The 15,743-nt window shown below is 40.9% G+C and overlaps 1 protein-coding gene across 2 annotated transcripts in view; it reads right to left on the reverse strand.

Moving 5' to 3' along the window:
- SNX30 (sorting nexin family member 30) overlaps positions 1-15,743 on the reverse strand; it is a 51,084-nt gene that overhangs the window by 19,087 nt on the left and 16,254 nt on the right. For both annotated transcript variants that reach the window (XM_084225366.1, XM_084225367.1), the window contains exons 2-4: positions 11,942-12,130; positions 5,581-5,691; positions 1,744-1,902 (exon numbers count right to left, since the gene is read on the reverse strand). In XM_084225366.1, coding sequence (XP_084081492.1) covers positions 1,744-1,902; positions 5,581-5,691; positions 11,942-12,130 — 459 coding nt within the window. The remainder of the gene's footprint in view (positions 1-1,743; positions 1,903-5,580; positions 5,692-11,941; positions 12,131-15,743) is intronic.

The following is a 15,743-nucleotide window of genomic DNA, read 5'->3' on the forward strand; positions in this document are numbered from 1 at the left end:
GCATCCATGTTGCTGCAGAGACAGTGTAAACCTCCTTCACACTCCTTTACATGTTCGCATAAACTAACTTTCAGATTATCTATGCTAACAAGACTGCTTGTCTACAATTTTGATGGGATTTCACCTTAACAGTGCACCAGAAAAAAATGCTTTTAGTTAATCAAAATGCTGACAATGTTTCATTTTACTTGTTCCAGCAGAGGTCAGTATTCAACATCTCAAAACAGGCTCAGAAGCTATAGTTTGGTTATCCTACAGAGCCCAAGGAAGAGATGTGTTCAAACCAAGTAGGCTGTAGAGATCAAGAATTCAGACATATTATTACGGACGAGGCTAAAAGTTTAAGTGTTCTTTAAAAAAAAAAAACCCAACAAACAAATAAACAACAGCCATCTTCAAAACATGTACTATGGTATTCCTTTCCAGTACTTAATGTAAGTCAGCTATAAGTCTGATTAAGACTGACATCTTAGCAGCTACTATAATTTTCAATTATGTTTGCATTTAAATTAAATTTGATTTTTTTCTATCCACATGTCCTCAGCATAAGCTGCAAGCAGGCATTAGAAAAGATCCTTGAACTCAAAACTGTTCACTCACTCTCTCAAGCATTCTGGTATGTTACAGGTCCAAACAGGGAATACGAAGAAACGTTGGTCTCTCCTCTTCAACCAGGAGGTGATCTTACAACTTCCTGTAGTAACTAAATTCTGAAGTCCTAGCACACTGAACCAACACCTCACTGCTCCACTAGACCAGGTTCAAACATTAGAGACAGTCAGCAGAACAGGCGTCCTTTCACCTCGCCTCCCAGGATGCTCTGTAATCTCAAGGCAAACTCTTCCTAAAGCAGAGGATGAAGCCCTTGACATTCATTTCACAGGGATGGCAGAAGACAAATAAAGCAGCTCAGAAAGCTGCATCATGCTTGGACAGATCAAAAGAGGAACAGGGCTATATGACATTTAACGTGCTAAACAAATTCTGCATTTCTGGCTTGTTTCAGTGGTTAATTTCACCATGGAGGGGAAATAAAAACACTGGAAATTGATTATTAACAGCAAGCAAAGCACGAACCTGAAGTGAGCTCAAACATCACATTTTAGTGAGCTAGAGTAATGTGACTTTGGAAAGGCATACTTTTACAGCACTTCTCACCTATCTGGTAAAACCCAAGCATAGCTGCAAGTCCTCCTAGTCTTATTTGAAATGCAGTTCCAAAGAAAGCCAAAGAAAATTGCACTATTGCAGCATGAGTCATGCAGAAGAGAAGCATGAAATTGTTGGCCGAGGAACAAATAAGAATGAGGCTCCATGCTTAGTTTTGAGGGCATCAAGTGCAAGCAGTATAAAAAGAACAGACAAGATAAAAAGTCAAGAAATTCACAAGCTTTTGTGCAAGGGAGACTTTTCTTCCTCTCCCCTTTCCCTCTTCCCCAAAAGAGGATTTTAAAGTCTACAGTTTTCTGAATTTTTATTCTCTCTTGCATAATAGGATTACATGCTACAAAACAAGCAGGTCTGAAGAATTCAATTTATCGATCTGCAGAGAGGATTCCTCTTCCCTTCAAGCACAGGAAACCTATACTGTTGTCACACACAAGGGTCTGTCACACAATAGTCAAAGTGCCCAACAACCATCTGGAGGAAGAGGAAGCTCTGATCTGCACATGTAGTTTTGTTAGTGCCTTTTTACCCTCATTTCAAAAGGAACTGCAAAGTATTTGAAAGTTACTGGCTTACCTTAGCTGTGAGAAAGACGTTGAAGTGCTCATTAAAAGACAGCACTGGGTGATCAGTTATTCTCTTCAAGAACTTGTCTAATGCTTTCCTCCTTGTCTCCACAAACTCTTCCGAAAAGCGATCAACAACACCCTTCACAACAAATTTTTCAGGAAGAGGCTGTCAGAGATAAGCAAATAGCACAAAATTCAAAAGATCAAAAACTTGCTTCTGTTATTTGGAAACAAACAAAGCAATCACATTCCAGTCTTAACAGGAACTGAAACATTGTGTTTGTGAACAGGAACCGTGCATCAGATGGGATGCAAGCTGTGCTCAAAATTATCCTTAAACTGGTCTGGCTTAAAGCTAGCCATTCTACTGAGTGGCTTCAGCTGAGAGTCACACCAGGGAAGTCAAACACTACTCACACTAAATACTTGTAGCATAGCTTAGATTGTTCTCCCTACTGCTATCCATGTTCAAGATCCAGCTCTGAAGAGATGCCAGAAGAGCTGCATGCTATTTATAAGAGAAGCACACACACACCCCCACCCCCACCCTTGCTGAAGCAAGGCTGCCCAGTCTCAGGAAACCCAGAAAATTGGACAATTCTACTTACTCCCTACACACGCTCTATGAACAATTCAGAGCTTTTGAACAGGGTCCTCCTGTAAAAGGCTGACAGCATTAGTGAGAACATTAAGCAAAAACAAACCAGGGGCTTGTCAAAGCAAATGACTGGATCTTTTCTGAATTGTGAGCACACCTGGTCATCTATCACAGCTGACTTTCCTGAGTATGTTTCTGTAAGTGACATGGCCTGATGATACATTCACTTTTACATCTTACTATTTCAAGTCCATCAGTTCATCTCTGCAGTTCAGCTTGACAGGTAAACCCAGACTATCTCCAGACCTGCTAGATATACAGTCTGCCCGTTACACTTGGATTACAGACTACAAAGTCCCACTCTGGATGGAAGATAACTTTTTAAGCTCATGCACTTTTCAAGCTGATGAACTTTTTCAGCTCTACCACTACATCTGCTTTTGTTTTGTCCACACACCATGGACTTCAAGATTAATATCAGTTTTAAAATTGTGCTTTATATTTCATTTCTTGTGAACCAGTCCATCTGGACAATCTGCTTACAGTTAGGCTAGCAATGACAGCCATTTTCACCCAATTTAGGAATTAGGATTCTCCTCTGCAAAGAGTTTGCAATCTAAAATCTGTGTCAAAAATAGTTAAAGAAAAAAAACTATATATATATTGCTTTCCCACCATACCCAAGCTGATGTGGGTTGTACATGAAAACTGTATCTCCTAGAAAAGCAGAGCCAGCATAATTTAGCTGCAACAGAGCTACATTTTCACCACTGTATTTGGTTCTTACAATTCAAGACTAACCTGATTATGTTTAACATTCAAATCAGAGATTCAAATCAGTCAGTCTTTCTAGTTAAACCAGCATAAGGTACACTATCATTAGATTACTTCAGAAGTACAATGCCTTGTGCATTAGTCTTCAGGGAGGAAGAAACTCTCTTCCTTTGCTTTGTAAATTTTAGCTGGGATTCTAAGAAGTCAAAACCTCAGCACTATATGCAGGAGGAAAAGAAAAAAGTTTAAAGAAAAAAAAAAAGAGAAAGGAAGACTAGTCTAAAGAACCATAGTTCAACCGAACACATGCGAACTGGCACTGAGTAATCACTAAAGTCTGAGCATTTGAAGAATGCATCTCTATTACAGGGACTTCTGCATTTTAGCCTGGTTTCAACTACAGCAGTAGGTACATTGATTCCATTTGAGGCCTCTGGAGGTCCACCTCAAGTAATCAAAACACACAGCTAGCAACTGATACCTTGCTTTAACTGTGTGTTAATTATCTATCTTACAGTCTTCCATCTTCCATATTAATTTATTTTTCCCTACTGAGAGATGTGAGCAGAGTTCATTCCCATCAAGAATGGCTTCAGGTATCCAAACATAAACATCCCAGAACAAGAAACGTGGCTGCGTTAGGTTTACCTTTGTAGTATAGAGACAGAACTGAGATCAGTTTTACTGTGTTTTGAAAGAAAATATTAGATTGTCTCAGATCTTTTAAAAAGAAGGTACTATCAGTAACTGAAGAGATGAAGGGAAACTCATACTGAGCTTAGTTTTGGCTCCCAAGTGCAGGCTGTCATGACTGCACTTATCACACTGCGCTGATAAGACATATCAAGATTTTAGGCAGAATCACTTCCTAATATTGAGATTAGGAAGACAACTCCTTTTTGATAATTTGTTAAAACGGAAGGCTCTCAGGGATTCCAGTATCTATAATTACAAATACAGATGGTTTTAGATTGTCTTGAAACATCTTGTCAGAAAACACTTGAGCCAGTACATTTGAAACTGCCTTTAGCTTCTATACCTCATCTATTTCTAGACAATAAATACATAATGCATTCAGCAGTCTCCCTACCATACCCTGCATGAAGTAGATTAATAGGGGATTCCGTAATTGCTAACTTGTACGTAAACAGATAAAATCCTTTATCTCCTTTGTTAACAGCATATCCTTTTACCTCCAGATTTTCTAGAAGAAATGCACCTAAGATGCTGGCTTGTTCTGCAGCTGGTTCTATGTCCAGTATTAGAGCTACTCATGCTAAGTTTGCTGTTCTGTCTGCAACAAATTCCTGGTAGGAGCCAAGCAGTTTGATTCCCCGGCTGTGACTCACCTTCTGCTACTCGACTATTATTTACAGCCTTACAGGGTTCAGGCAGAACTGGCTGCCTGTTAGCGCACCCAAGAACCTGCAAAAACTGAATTGTGATTGTTCCAGCTGTCCAGAGAATGGGGCTTGAGAAAACAGTATGGGCACTTAACACATTACACATGCCTCCACCTTATGCTATCAAGCTCACTGTCTTTCTTTTCACTACTGTTCACTACACATATTTGCTGCCAGTCAGTGGTGTCACATGATTTTGTGAAGTATTTCTTATCTCTGAAACACTCAGCTATTATTCCACTTGAGGCAAGTCCCAGCATAATTATGGACGTAAACAGCGCTCAACGATAGAGCGACCTAACAATACTTCTCACACAGCCTACTCCTTGCTGAGGGAGGGAGGGCAGAGAAACATCCACCCCATCACCCACCCCAGACTGGCAAGCTAAAGTATGTTAGTAGTGTTGCTATTTCCTGCCAATTCAATTCCTACAGGGCTTTTTAAATGTCTTTGTTCAACAGGACTGAAGGCAGTGATCTTACACGTTTCCTACCTATTCACATAAAAAACATATAAGGTAGTACTAACCTCCTCACATCAAATAAGGTAGTCAGATCACCAGTTTCAGCAACAATGGGCGCAGCAGTGTAGCTAATCTACCTACTGAAGTCATGCAATAGCTACCAAACCAGAGGCTGAGACTTCCAAGTCTGTGCTATTACATGTCAGTGCTATTAAGTGTTAGCACAAACACTTTTAAATTACTCAGTAAAACCAGCTCAAAAAGCCATCTTGAAAACCGAGACTAGAACCTGAAGTACCTGTGGCTTTTCATAATCCCCAGATGCTTTGAAATACAGATGTAATAATTGAGCAAACAGATGAAATGTATTCTATTTATGTCACAGCTACTGCAGTCAGCATATGTATTGCCCTGCAGGAGGCTGACAAAGCTTACCTCTCAGTTGTGCCACTCAAGAAAAGTCTAAGCTTCGTAACTAGTCAGGAATGGGAAGCTAAAGAGAATGAAGTACTGTTTTTTAAACCTAGACACATTACATACAAATATTACCCTTGGAAGACAGATGCACAACTGTCTATAACAGCAGATTCTTGCTTACTACCTACGGGAATAAGATGCGTTGGCTGAGACTCTTCCAGCTTGTTTCTCAACCAGTCGAAGTCTTGGTACCGCCGACGGACAGAATACTCTGGCAAATCAAACTCTGCTCGTGTGGTCTGGAAAAGAACAGGATATACTTAGCATGCAGCAATGCCTCTCACTTCAGAGCTTAGCAGCAAATGCAGTACAGCCATTCCTGGCAAGGGTGAAGCCAGACAAGCCTTGCAGGGGAGTGTTAATCCCCAAAATTTTGCAGCCAGCATGAGAGAAAGATTCTCTGGTCTTTCAAGCAGTGGAAAAGCAGCAATATGAAAAATGATTGCTTAGAGCTGATGTGTTAAGATCTATTTGTAGTTCATTACATGTTCTGCTCTCATCATGGTAGAAGTCTGTAGAGCAGAAGCACTACATAACTCTCTTGGCAGTTACAAGATTGCAAAGACTGTATGAGATATTCATTGTGAGGACAAGACTATTTCAACCATCAAGAATTAAAAGTAAAGGTGTTTACTGACTTATTTATTCTATAACATGCACTATCCATACGTGAAAAAGTGTTTCACCACTGTCCTGTATTCTAAGATTGATGGGCTTATCACACTCCAAGGTCAAAAGATGAGAACATAAGCCACAGCAAGGTTTGATGGGCCATTTTTGTTGACTTCCAAGATGAAGAAACAAGTCTGCTTATGTGTATGCCCAATCAAATATATTAGTACATTAAATTAAACCTTTTAAATTTTCCTTCTTTAGGGCAAGGTCATTACAAGTTTGACGTGAAAAAAATAAGTATATAGATAAACTGCTGACAAGTGTTTTATCCAGTCTTTGAAGAGTCCGTAACTGGAAGGTTGACTGTATGGGGCTGCTTGCACAGCACGTACTGCAACTGCCTAAAAGCACTTGTGAAACTGTGTACCAACTAGGAGGGTCTGCTGAAGAGCCTGCCATTGCAGCAGCTCTGATTAGAAGGTAGATGGCCCTTGTAGTTATGTCCCTCTGAGAAGCACAGGCAGCTATACTTCAGTTACTTGCAGCATTACGTCCACCTTGCAATGAATGGCTTGCAGTGCCAGCACACTACATGCCTGCAGCCAGGCATCAAACTCAGCAACTGGTTGCTTTGCTAGTCCCAGCCAGGAGCAGCCTTTAAATGCAATCCACCTCTTCACTTGCTCTCTGGATGACTTTAACTCTTCAATTGCTGCATTTTATTCCTACCAGTCACCACTGGGGATCCTGTAGAAGTTCTACATATGAAATCTCTTTTTCGGGTGAAGTCAGGAGCCTTAACGCAGTATCAAAAGCACAGTAGGCCTAGGATACTGTAAGCAGCAAGCTGATGTGTCATTACCTATGAAACGGTTTGGCTTCTAGTAAAGGAAGGCACAGACAGACAGAAAAAGAAATCAGGATCACCTCCTCCCTTCTTTGTCCTGCTAGCCATGGTAAGCAATATAGAGGTTAGTCCATGGACTAACATAAAGAATCCTCATGAATTGGAGCAGTTGTGTTTGTAGATGAGGGACAACCAAGACCCCAGTATCCACTGCAGATCTGTGCTTTACTCAGCTATGCACTTCTCAGAGTAACACCAGCTTATTTAACATCAAAGAGTGCCACACTATAAATGCGACTTCTGAGACTTCATTTGAACCATTTTATCTTGTTTCGAGTAATAGAATAGGCTTTATTCTATAAATAAAAGAAAAAGAAAAAAGGGTGGGATGAGGCAGTAATAATTCAGTAGAAAGCAGAGCTTCTGTGACCTGGCTGTCACTGCCCAATGGCAATTTAAAAGATCATATAGTGAGTGAATGAGAGTAATCAAAAAGGCTACATACTAGAGTGTCTTATCCTGCAGCATGAGAATGAAGGTAAAGTCTCCCATCTGTTAGCACTGAGAAGCTTATTAACCACTATTCTGCTAATAGTTAAGGAAAACCATACAGGACTGCCTAGGACTTGGAAAGAAGGAATAAGTCCCAGTACACAAACCATACATTAGCTATAGTTCACCTCTAGCAAACTGCTCTTGTTGCCTTTACTTCACAAGCAGACGTGCAAAGTTTTCCATATATCACTTTTTTCCGCTGAAATGAAAATACAGCAGCAACATTTCAGTGTTTACTGTAAGGGTTATGAAATCTAGACAGCAAATAAGCTTTTCAAAGACTATTTGGGCAGAACATAAAGGCCCTTCAAGGTTGTAATGAAACCTTGCTAATGCTGAAAGAATTTGGATCTCAGATCAAACACTTCATTAGTTTAGCAGAAGTTATTTCTTCCAGATTGCACATAAGAGGAAGGAGGGATCTTGCCACTGTCAAAGCAGCACTGAGGAACACGTTCACTGAGGTAGCTCGGGGTGCAGCTGCAGGGGGAGCTGCAGGTTGAGCTCAGGCTGGGGAGCCCAGGCAAAGAGGCCGTGAGGAGCCGACCCTGGGCACACAAGGGCACCTGTGGCCCAGCCAGGGGACTGACACTGGGACACGGCAGGAGCCGCGATCCCAGACCTTCCCGTGCTCAGACTGGTGAGGGGATAAAAGCCCAGGGGTTCCTTTGTTCTGGGTCCCTCCTCAGAGACATCAGCCCGAGCTGTTTGTTTGTTCTTGCACTGTGATGAAATTGTTTTAATGGTTGGGATGCCTGAGACTGCTATGGGAAACCTAGGGATGGAAACCCAGTGTGACTGTGTGAGTGAGGGGGCACAGCTGGGAAGGGGCCTTGGGTCCAGCTCAGGCGATGCAAGAGTGACTGCCAGAGTGGATCCTGGATGGTTGAGCAGGGAAATTTCCATAACAGACAACAAGTAAAGCATATATGTTTTCAATACAATTAAATTCCTCCTGCTTTCTCAGCAAAATCCATAAATATCATCTTGCAAGGACATGTGTCTCTTCCAAAGGAACCTGAGAAACTTACATGGTAGATCTCAACCTCACAAAAAATAATGGGCAAGATGTTTCCAGGATCTTATTGAAAATTCCAGCACAGCTCCACTAAGTCAGCACTTCAACATTCTGGGCTCAGTTTTACTTTCTGGAAAGGCAGGCAGAGTTACAGACACTTTTACCTCAATTGCTGGAATGTTTTTGACTAGAGGCAGTATTAAGGCAATCACAAGTCTTGGTCTTGCATTAAGATTCTTGTCTTCCTTGGAAGGAGTTAGCAGCCAAACCTGAAGCTAGCCTGTGATGACTATACAAAAATATTTTTGTACCCTAGTTCTTCTCTCTAACTCACCAGACTTGATTGCAGATTCCCCTTTATGTTACTACTTAAGTTTGAGGCAAAATCTTCAACTAGGAAAAGAGAAGAGTAACAGAGAGGGGGAAGGGAAGAAGGCTGGTGTTCTTAGCACTACCGTATTTCTTTTTGCCTCAAACTGTTTGAAAAAGACTTCATATCCCTTTCACCTGCTCCTCTCTAGGGAATCAAGCTGTTTCATGTGTTCATGTAATCTCATGGAAGCATGAGGAGAAGGACAGGAAAGTGAAAACAAGACCTCCACTTGGTCCAGTGGCTAGTACTGACTGGTTTGAAAGACTCTCCCTTCAAGACTGCAGAGCAAGTGCATGACTCTGAGGAATGGCACCCAGCTGTTCAGACCTCCATGGGAAAAGGCACAGAAGAAGGCCTTGCCATCCTAGAAAGTACAATGAAAATGAAGTTAGAAGTACACTTCTTTGTGTTGTCTCAGGAGAGATGACTGCATAACATATGGTCAAGCTTTTCCCTTTCTTCCTAAAAAAGAGCCCTGTTTGGTAAAGTTTGGATATGCATTCCCTAAAATGCACATCCATCTATCTGAAGTACACAAAGACACTTCAATCATCACAGCCATGACCCAATAAATTCCATTACAACTTCCACCCATCTTTACAGTTTCACTAGCCCACCCTGTGTAAGGAAACTACTTACTAACTCTCATTAGTAACTGCATTAGCAAGATCAACACAGGATATGAGAGAATCAAGGGAGTCAGTCCTCAATCACTGTCTTGTTAGCTGGAGGATTACTATTACATTCTTTAAATGTGTGCATCCACAAGATAGGCTAGGGAATGCTACCTGGCTCTTACTAGGGAGCTGTGAAAACAGGTACACAAGCAGGATCAAGTAAACTCTTAAGTCTTCCTTTACAAGCCAATGTTTTGACCCTTCTTCAGTCACCACCACCTGCTGACAAAGGTATGAGAAGATGAAAAGCATGGGACATACTGCAAGATTTTTTTTTCCTCTTAGAATCAAGGATCTGTAAAAAGAAAGAGGGAAAAAAAACCCCACACAACACAAATGAGACTGATCAGTCTACACTCCTCCCTACAGCGGTATCCTGTGACAAGGACACGTTACAACATTAGCAACTCCCCTCTTCCCCTGGTGATGCTGCTTTTCAGTCTTCAGAATAACTCATTCTATGACCTATGTTTATCCAAACCTTTGAGGTTCCAGAAGCACTCTCCAGTAGAGAAGAAAAAAAACCCAGGCATCCCTGCCTCGTCATTCAGAGTCACCAGAGAGACCCTTTGGAGGCCTCAAACTTCTTTCCTGAAAGACTACAAGGCAGGTGTTGTGAAAGCTCCTCATCTCACTCCATGGATTATTCCGGTGCAGTTTTTTTTGCTATGTTTAATTACTGCTTGCAGACACAATGGCTAATTGGCAATTAGCTTGTCATTGAAGACACCTTTTTTGTAGGGCAAGAATGGGTTAGACCACTAATACTGTTAAGTCTTGAACAATGGTAGAGAGTCCTAGAGGTTCTGACCCTAGAGATTAACCAGAAGTTTCCATGAATACTAAAACTAAAGAGATGAGGATTTCATGGTGATTCAGAAGACAACTTACTCAGTTTCATAACTGCATTGCAATGGTATGATATAGCAGATTTATGTGCTACAATGAGACCCAAAATAAAACAAGACCCAAAATAAATCAGACAGGTAGGCAGACATCAAAATCAGAAGTATAGCATTATTTTTTTAAATAAGACAAGAGACACTGTTTGGTAATACTTCTGATCTAAATATGGTAAAGACATCAGCTTGTTTCAGAATTCTGCTTTAAAAAGAAAAGGAAGCCTTGAACTTTAGGATTTCCAAGCATAGGAACATTATTAGGGTGCCATTATACAGAAATATTTTATATTGATGGAATAATTTCAATCATAATTTAAGAGAGAAACAACATTAGCCAATTTTAGCCATTTCTCTGTGGAAAGATGCATTTTATTTTGTGGTTTCTATTCCTTCTGATCAAGTAACAGCTAAAGGATAAGCTGCTCCAAGTAAAAAAGATACAGTGTTTCTTGCAAGATTAAGACTGTTAGAGTAAAAATGAATGACAGAACTGTGTTAAATGTGCAGGAAGAGATAGTTACTATTTTAGAGAAACTCCATTTTCTCCTGTGCAGTCTGAAAGTGAAACTTTGAAGTGGACATTTGTTAAAAAAAAATCTGTGGCCTGTAAAGGTTCCTCATCTCCACGGAAAATATTTGCTCCTGTACATAGTGCCATGTAAGTGGGCTGGAAAAATGTTAATCTATCTGGACAAATATATCAAGTATATTGCCAGTCAAGTTAGTGAACACCTTTTGCCTTAGGTAACTACAAGTGCCTAAAGCAGATGTCAACATCACCGAGGAGCTCATTATAATGAGTTACTTAAGAGGAATCAATATTTCAGTTGTGAATATAGTGGACTTTTCAGATCACTTTTCATATTAATATATATAGATTACATTCATGACTGAACTACAACAGGTGCTGAAAAATCTCCAGCCACTTTTGGTTGGCAGCAGCATTTTTATGCTACTTCATTTTATTATCAGCTGTAGAGCTATCTGAACCAGCAACTGCATGAAAGCTAGTTTACAGCTGAGGATCAAGAGTATGATTTTAGTGGATAACAGAGGAAATGTAGAAAACACTTCCAGCAACAAGCTTAAACCATTTCAGAAAAGGATAGACGCAAAAAGTGAGACAATTAACAGTGAACCAGTAACAAGGCACATTCCCCTTAAGGGAACTCAAACAAAGTCAGTGTCAGATTACTTAAATGAAAAAACTGTGAAGTTAATGAAAGAAACTGACCTTGCAAGTTTACAAACAGTTCTATTTAGGAATCAGAGACAAAAAAAATAAACCTAAGTTGACATGTTAAAAGCTTTTTCCACAATTTCAGACACTGAAGTAACCGTTCTGCTAAGAGAAGTCACGTCTTCAACACATTCACAAGGTACCAAAAGACACTAAATTCTTGTCCTTAAGATAGGAAAACAGTGCAAGATGTGAATATCCAGCATGCCCTACCAGTTATTCCACAACAAGGAATACTAGGTAAGAGAATATTGCTTCGTACCTTTGTTGTAACCCTGTATGTAATATATGTCTCCATTGTGCACACATGTTTTTTGGGATCATCAACAGTAACAAAGAGGTCTCTAGTTTCCACATCCAAGTCATCATCCAACTGCAGTCTGTTGAGGAGAGATGAGGAGGAGGCCGGGCTAGAAGTGTCCACGGGTGTGCCATTGGGCAGGCTGAGATCCTTTATTGGAGAGGAAAAAAAAGGAAGTTTTTAGTAAGCTTAACAGATTCAAGGTAAAGCATAGTATTTTCAAAGACACCACAGAAAGCTTCTTTGATATATTATAAGGGTTGTTTGTTTCAGCATCTCCAAGGATCACCCTTTTCCAGGACACCTGGGCAACACACTAAAGTCTTCAAGCCTTAAGCTGAAGATTAAGCACATTATTGCTATACCTTCCCTAAGTACAGCACAACCTGCTTTCAATTCACAAGAAAGGACAGCGTTGCTGAACCAACACTTCCTGGTGAGACTGAGCCAACCTAGACTGAAAACAAAGCAGCTAGGCAAATCAAGAGACCTACTTATAAGACAGGTTTCAGGCAAGATGGCAACAGTTCAGTTGTCAGGAATGCAGTAAGCTTTCACCTCTGGAGACTCCTGTGGTGGAGGAAGGAGCAAAACTTTCATCAGATGCCTGCCATCCAGTCCATTAACTTCCACAGAAGTTGACAGCAGCCAGAGTCTGAATTGCCATCACTGCACTATGGAACAGTCACAGATTATACTCTCCCACACAAGGGTCTAGGCACACCTCCCTGCTGGAGTCCTAAAGCAAATGAAAACACTGCTTTTTCCTTGGAGAGGTCCTCATTCCCATTCTCCCAAGCCTAAGAGTGTCAGAGAAGACAGAGACCAAAAGATCCAGCAAGTTGCTATTTTGGGAAGAAAAACACAGCAAAACAACTTTATAGCTAACTTGGTACATCCACACACCTTCAAATCTCACACTCCAATACAAACTAAATACTCCGTAACAGTAGTTATTGCACTTGCATAAATATCACAGCAACTTAACAAGTTCTTTGCTCTGGTTTTATAGCAGAGGGGGCTGTCCGTGTGTGACAAGTGGTACAGAGAAAGTCCTAAGGATCAATGGCTCTTCTTTTCAGAGAAGACAGGAGGGTTTTTTGTTTGCATTTTTTTAATAGTAGCACAGGAACAGATTTATCCACAGGGTGATTTCCCTTGTTGCTAAACTAAGAAACATCACTACAACTAAGCACCACATTAACTAGAAGTGTTTTAGTTATACAATTACTTCCTAGACCCAACTTCACACAACTCTAAGTGCCTAGACAAAACATATCAATTTAGCAAAGCAATCACATGTCGATGAGACCGCCTCTGTTGATCAATGCTCCTTTAGCCAAAGGTACAGAATCTCAGGCCAGAGCTTTGAGGTAAAGTTACTTACAAAGGTCAGCTTTTGATAATGGCTAAAATCACAGCTGAATTTCTACCAGTCATTGTCACCAATCATCATGGGTATACTGGGATTTCATAAAGAGCCATCTGTCTGCTGCAATACTGTAGAATCGCAGCAGCATCGCTCTTCACCTTGAGGGCTGACTTATGAAGTATAGAAAATAATTGTTTAGCCTAGACATTTTGGGAAAGGGGTAATCTAAACTATTGTGTACTAACTGCGGTTAGGTATGTTCCCTCAGCTAATGTACAGAAGAAGCTGCCAACAAATAGTTTCAGATTTAACTGGCAGGTGAGCAAGACAGGAAGGCAGGCACTCAAATGCTCTCAAGAGGGCAAAAGAGCAGGAGGAGCAAGGCACAGCTTGCCAGCTCAGACATGAGATAGACACTTCAAACTACACAAGCATCTGGCTCAGACTCAGCATAGGAGGAACACATACAACAGGAGGAAGCAATGGCACAATAACTCAGTAGATAAGAAATTCTGTTGAAATCACACAAACAGAATAAGCAGCAGATGGGATAAGGTTAACAACAGGACATGGCTTCAAAAAATCTGCAGTTCAGCTAGACAAGAGAATTTGGCTGAGCAGAGTAAAAAGCAAAGCAAACCTTGGGATACCACAGTAGCTGAAGACAAATTTGTTTCTGTTTCCAAAGGAAAAGACAGCTCATCATTGCCCATGTGCATTAAGCATTAACGTACAAGTTGTGCCAGAACTGCAGCCAGTCATATTCTAAGCTTCCCGTATGACAATTAACTTGCAAAAACAGCTTAAGCCTGATTCCACAGGAGATCTCAAAAGCTTGAAATAAAACTTTTCCAAAAGAGAGATTAAAGCATGTGATGGAGCCTGCTTAAAATATGAGAATCTAGAAAAAGAACCAAAGATGGAGCTTGCAGTCAGTTAGCTGCTAGCCAGTTAGTAGGAAGTTAGCACTTTCCTCACTAATTCTCTTGGGAAGTAACAATATCATACGAGTATGTCTTGCACATTTTCAGCAGCACAGAAGTCTGCGAAGGTTTGAATTTGCTTCATTGCACTTGAGTGTATTCTTGCAGTCATGGGTCCTGTGGAATGTCTCGGGTGTTAAAGGCTGTGAGATAGTTCTATCTCGGATTAAAACACTCCAGACCTACATCAAGTAAAGCTTCTGTACCAGCAGTGGTTCAAATCAGGAGAGCTGCTAGTGGTGGAGAAAGGAGAGATGATATGTTACTGTGCTGTACTGCCTCATCTGCAGGATCCTCCCCTGGAAGAGACAGCTGGCATCATACCCTGCTACTTGGCTACTTTTCAGTAGATGAAAGCCAAGTTAGAAGCTAACTATTTCTCCTCCTGAAAGGGTGCACTAGAAACAACACATATAGCTGCTGAATCCTCATTTAAAGTAGGCAGGATCAGTTTTGCTGAAATCTTATGATATTGCTAGAACGAGACAGGCTTTGGCAAGATATCTCAGGTTGTAATCCTACCATCAGAACACCTCCATGTCATGCTAATTGCCCAGCCTTTCTTCCATGAGACTTGGGTGATTTTTTTTTTTTTTTTGGGTGTTCAGGAAACTAGACTGCACTATTTGTGCTAGTCTGCTTTTGCCACAGGGAGAGGAGTATGTTCTGCAGAGCCTAGTGGGAAAGGAGATATGCAGCCACCTGTGTTTCTACTTGTTGGTATAACTATCATACCCACAAGCATCTGAAATACTGGCCAGTATCATCCATTGCATATAAACAAGCTGGCAAACTGTGTCTGACTTCAGTACCAGTGGCTCACGCATCACCTTCACCTTCAGCGCACCAAGTAGCTGCCCATCCATATTTTAAATAACTCTCTGAGGCATAATTATTAGAGACCAAGTCGCAGCAGGTACCTACTGCTTTCAAAGCCTTTTGTCAAAATGTATGGCAGACTGAGTACTGTGAGTACTGAGTATTCACAGTACTCAGTCTGCCATAAAAAAGCTGAGCAATCCCACAGCAGAGAGAAGGGGAGGCTGCTCCTGGTTAGCCAGGCAAGGTAGCTTGGAGAACGTGTTTTAACAAGACATTCTTCACTTCTTAGTGAGCATCCATAAAGATATTTCTGAAGTTTCAAAGCTTTTTCTAAAGTAAAGATCTTTAGTCTCTGTCCCCCACTTCCTCAGGACAGCCTAAATAAACAGCTTTGTCATCTGTTGAAGTAGGTCAGGTGAAGGTGTAGCAGGCCTGGATCACAATCTATTGTAGATACAGTGTGATATTCAGACTTTCAGGTTCATGAGCTACTGGTTCTTGCATACAATTGTGAAACAACCACAAGGGCAGACTCTTCATGCATTCCTATGAAGTTCCTAGAACTCCTCAAGACACCTGAATTTAT

This window comes from Fringilla coelebs (assembly GCF_963513975.1).
Source record: "Fringilla coelebs genome assembly, chromosome: Z".
In the NCBI taxonomy this organism is placed as follows: Eukaryota; Metazoa; Chordata; class Aves; order Passeriformes; family Fringillidae; genus Fringilla; species Fringilla coelebs.